At 47.2% G+C, this 5,000-nt stretch overlaps 1 protein-coding gene across 1 annotated transcript in view; it reads left to right on the plus strand.

Annotated features, from left to right (window-relative positions):
- The window catches only part of LOC145404263 (cell adhesion molecule Dscam2-like), a 77,836-nt gene that overhangs the window by 1,382 nt on the left and 71,454 nt on the right, over positions 1 to 5,000 (plus strand). Inside the window, exon 2 of the mRNA XM_080275785.1 lies at positions 2,666 to 2,866. Coding sequence (XP_080131911.1) covers positions 2,666 to 2,866 — 201 coding nt within the window. The remainder of the gene's footprint in view (positions 1 to 2,665; positions 2,867 to 5,000) is intronic.

Here is a 5,000-nt window from a genome sequence, read left to right on the forward strand (position 1 = left end):
ACGTTAGAGTTGGAATCACAAAACTGTCATGCAGCGATTTTTTCACTTCCATGCTCACTTCCCTGTTTCTTATCACTGCTTTCAAGGAACCAGCAACCTTTCTTCCTTGTTGTATCCCATCAAGCACTTCATCCTCCAAACCTCCATCCTTACTCATCACACTACCCAAGTACTTAAACGCACTCACATTTACCATTTCCTCACCATCCAACCTCATTGTACATTCACTGACCTCATTTCTCTCGAAGACCATAACTTTACTCTTCCCTACATTGACCTTTAGATTCCGTTTCTTACACACTCTCCCAAACTCATCCACCAAGCCTTGCAGCTCCCCTTCGTCTTCACTCAACAACACAGTATCATCTGCAAACAACAGTACAGGGAGTTTCCACACACTGCCTTCTCTCACCAGGGCCGCTCCAACATCCACTACCGTACCTTGTATCTCTTTTATAACCCTAATTACTATAATGGAGATAATTTGGCCAGTAATGATAACTTCTGTAATTAACGCATAAACTGTAGAACATAGAGGAATGTGGTGTGAAGGAGAGAGATAATGAGAGGAGGAGGAGGAGGAAGATGGATGACAGAAATCGAACCAGGAGAAGAGGAGGTGAAGAAGTACTGCAAGAGAGAACTAGGAGGAGGAGGAGAAGGAAGAGGAGGAGGAGGAGAAGGAGTCAGGGGAAGAAGAAGGAGAAAGGGAAGGAGAGGGTCTTGATTAATGAGAGTCACAGTGAAGGAAGAGAGAGAGAGAGAGAGAGAGAGAGAGAGAGGAATACAAAAATTTGAGACTCCGGTGAAATAACTACTGGGTCTCTCTCTCTCTCTCTCACACACACACACACACACACACACACACACACACACACATTGTTGTTATTATTATTATTATTATTCTCTCTCTCTCTCTCTCTCTCTCTCTCTCTCTCTCTCTCTCTCTCTCTCTCTCTCTCTCTCTCCATTATTCCCTCTCTTTCACCGCCTCCCCTTTCCTCACCCTTCCAAGCACTTTCTCACCCTAATCCAGGTATCAGTAAGGGTGTTAGAGTGAGACGAGGGTGTGGGTGTGGGTGTAGGTGAGGGTGTGGGTGTGGGTGAGGGTGTGGGTGTGGGTGAGGGTGAGGGTGTGGGTGTGGGTGAGGGTGTGGGTGTGGGTGTGGGTGTGGGTGTGGGTGAGGGTGACGGTGTGGGTGTGGGTGAGGGTGAGTGAAGATTAGGCTACTTTAAGCTAGTGTGTGTGTGTGTGTGTGTGTGTGTGTGTGTGTGTGTGTGTGTGTGTGTGTCTCTCTCTCTCTCTCTCTCTCTCTCTCTCATCCACTCACCTGTAGCGTTATATTCATGTGACTCTACACTGAAGCCATTTACTACGCTGGGTGGTAACCATATAACCAATTGGACTCCCCGTGGTCTAGTTGGCTAAGGCGCTTCAAGCAGATGTAGCCCTTAAGGATATACGTCCGAGAGTCGTTTTTGTCTTTTTTTTTTTTTTCGCCCACCTAATGCCGCCCAGGGAAGAGCGACTAGTCACCCACATTATGGAGGACTAAATACCCTTCGCTGCTGATGCGGCTAAAAAAAAGATTGAATTATAGGTACAAAATAATAATAATAATAATAATAATAATAATAATAATAATTGTATTAGTAGTAGTAGTAGTAATAGTAATAGTAGTAGCAGCAGCAGTAGTAGTAGTAGTAGTAGTAATAGTAATAATAATAATAATAATAATAATTTATTTGGAGAAGGCCCATGGATATTCCTACGTAAAATCAAAACAGCAAATAAAAACAATAAAAATCTATCTATCTATCGCCAGAGGCCTTGATCCCGTAAAGGGTGGCCACAAACAAAGCGTCTCCACGTCATCATATACAACGCCAATTCACTTTCTCCCAGCCCACACCCCCTCTCTCATACACAGGCTGATACACACACACTCACTGGTATACAGAGTGGTAGGGAAGTGTCTGAAGAGAAGAAGGGCAACAACGAATTGATCTGGAACCGAAATAGGGAGAAGATTATTTGACTCAGCGCCCCCTCTCTGCCTCGCCCCGTTTTCGTTTCCTTTACCTTTATAATTCCCGTTTTCTTCTCTCGTTTCGCTCGCTCGGTCGTCCTCTCCCTCCCCTCACTGCTCCTTTGGAATATTCTAGCCTCTCTCTCTCTCTCTCTCTCTCTCTCTCTCTCTCTCTCTCTCTCACACACACACACACACACACACACACACACACACACACACACACACACACACACACACATTTATTATTATTATTATTATTATTCCGTTCTCTCTCTCTCTCTCTCTCTCTCTCTCTCTCTCTTTTTCTCACACACACACATTATTATTATTATTATTATTATTATTATTATTATTATTATTATATTATTATTATTATTATTGTTATTTTCGGTATTCCGTTATTTCTCTCTCTCTCTCTCTCTCTCTCTCTCTCTCTCTCTCTCTCTCTCACCTGCCCTAGTAATTAACACCTGTCTCACCTGTAATCACAGTAGTTATCAAAAATACAAGTTACGTTCAAAAATAAGTAATATGGGCAGGTATTTAAGTGAACGTGAGAGAAGGTGTGAACGTATGTGTGAACGTATGTGTGAACGTGAGGGAAGATGTGAACGTAAGAGGTGTGAACGTAGGTGTGAACGTGAGGGAAGGTGTGAACGTAGATGTGAACGTAGGTGTGAACGTAGGTGTGAACGTAGGAGGTGTGAACGTAGGTGTGAACGTAAGGGAAGGTGTGAACGTAGGTGTGAACGTATGTGTGAACGTGAGGGAAGGGGTGAACGTAAGGGAAGAGGTGAACGTAGGTGTGAACGTATGTGTGAACGTGAGGGAAGGTGTGAACGTAAGGGAAGAGGTGAACGTAGGTGTGAACGTGAAGGAAAGGGTGAACGTAGGTGTGAACGTAATGGAAGCTGTGAATGTTGATTGGCTGTGGACGTTCTCCAGTGATGATAGTCTGTAGGAGGGGAGGGAGGGAGGGAGGGAGGAGGGAGGGAGGGAAGAGTGGAGGAAAGGGAAGGTGGGAGGGGAGGTGGTGGGGGAGGGAAGGGGAGAGGAGAGGGGAGAGGGAGAGGGAAAGTGAGGGAGAGAAAAGGTAAATGTAGAGTGAAGGAAAGGGAAGATGAGAGAGGGAGGTGGTAGGAGAGGGGGGAAGATGGGAGGGAGGGGGAGAGGAAAGGTGATTGAGGAAGGCGAGGGGAGGGGAGAGGGATGGGGTGGGGGAGAGGGATGGGGTGGGGGAGAGGGGAGGGCAGGTGAGATGCGGGAGTAATTAAAATGGTTAGGGTGGATTACCTGGGGAGATGGGGGGTGGGGGAGGGGTGGTGGGGAGATGGGGGGTGGGGGGAGAAATTGTTATGTACGAGAGGGGAGGAGGGGGAGAAGAGGGGAGGAGAGAAGGAAGGAAGAGGTGAAAAAAAAATAGATTGGAAAGAGAAGAGAGAGGAAGGCCATGGAAGGGAAGGGGAGGAGGAGAGGTGAAGAGAGAGACTGGGAAAGGAAGGGAAAGGAAAAGAGAGGAGAAGAGAGGAGAGGAGAGCAGCAGAGAAGAGAGGAGAAAGATAAAGAAAAGAGAGGAAGAAGCAAAAATGTAGTGTGGAGGCAACGAGGGCTGATATACTAGATTAATTACCTCACCTGACAGGTATACCGGGCCCTGATATACTCTCCTGTATACCTGATATAATCCCCGTTAGTCTGTCTGTATGAGGGTATGACGGGGGGGGGTTATTGTGCGTGTGTGTGTGTGTGTGTGTGTGTGTGTGTGTGTGTGTGTGTGTGTGTGTGTGTGTGTGTGTGTGTGAAAATTATTGCGATTATTTTTTATATTTTCATTGTGTGTGTGTGTGTGTGTGTGTGTGTGTGTGTGTGTGTGTGTGTGTGGAGAGCTGTTTTTCATGTCGGGATTCTCTCTCTCTCTCTCTCTCTCTCTCTCTCTCTCTCTCTCAGTATAGTATCCCTTCCTCCCCTTTCCATTCCTTGTTCATTATCACACAGGGAGAACACGAGAGAGAGAGAGAGAGAGAGAGAGAGAAATACCATAATGCATTTCGTGTTCTCATATAAGCTAAACAAAATCGCCCAGTGATAACAAGAACGCAAAAAAAGGGGGGCGGAGGGGGCGGCCCCTCCCTCATACTGTAAGGGGAGAACCGCCATTATTCACGGGCAGGGGGCGTGGCCTTGTGGGACCCACCCTGGAAAAATCTGATCCTGGTGGAAGTTTACTGTTGTGGAAAATATCGTTTTCATAGGGACGAAAATTTACCTTACATACCTGCATTGACCCCCTCGGGGACCCTCGTTGGGGGCGGGGGGAGTCCCACCCTGCCTAATACCTGGTCCGCGTGCAGGACTGCCACTGCGAATTTAGTTTTTCTTATGTTAAGAAAAGTATGTTCACAATGGAGGTGCTTACCAGTATTTCACGGCACCTCTGGTGGCCATTCCCCCTCGCGTATGACCTTACTGTGCCTAAAACGTAGTCCGAGTGGAGGTCTACCACTAAAATAAATTAGTGTTCCTAGGTAATAAAAATTACTGCCGTGCGTGCCGGCATTTTCCGTGATCCACACCCTTTGGGTTCCACCTGGCCTAAAGCCTGATCTGGGTGGACGTCTACCCCTGTACATTTTTGTTTTCTCCCTTGGTCCTCCCAGACGCTCCAGGTTGCCAGGCAATACTCTCTGTTAGAAATGCTTCCTCCTCATCCAGCCTGGTGAAATACCGCGCCTCGCCCACTGTGTGGAATCAAACAATTCCCAAAGACCAAAAATCCCCCCGTGGCGGACCGAATAAGAGTGGAGAGAGTAGGTGGAGCAGCAGCAGGTAATGCCACTGGAAAGGCACAGTTGTGAAGGAAGAGGCCTGATTAGCAGGGACTGTGTCGGAAGTGGAAAGTGATACGAGTTGAGGGAAGGAAAGGAGAGATGGAGGGAGGCAGGGGACAGGGAGAGCGAGGAAAGTAGG

This window comes from Coenobita brevimanus, chromosome 63 (assembly GCF_032717465.1).
Source record: "Coenobita brevimanus isolate Jiangsu-jjx chromosome 63, ASM3271746v2, whole genome shotgun sequence".
In the NCBI taxonomy this organism is placed as follows: domain Eukaryota; kingdom Metazoa; phylum Arthropoda; class Malacostraca; order Decapoda; family Coenobitidae; genus Coenobita; species Coenobita brevimanus.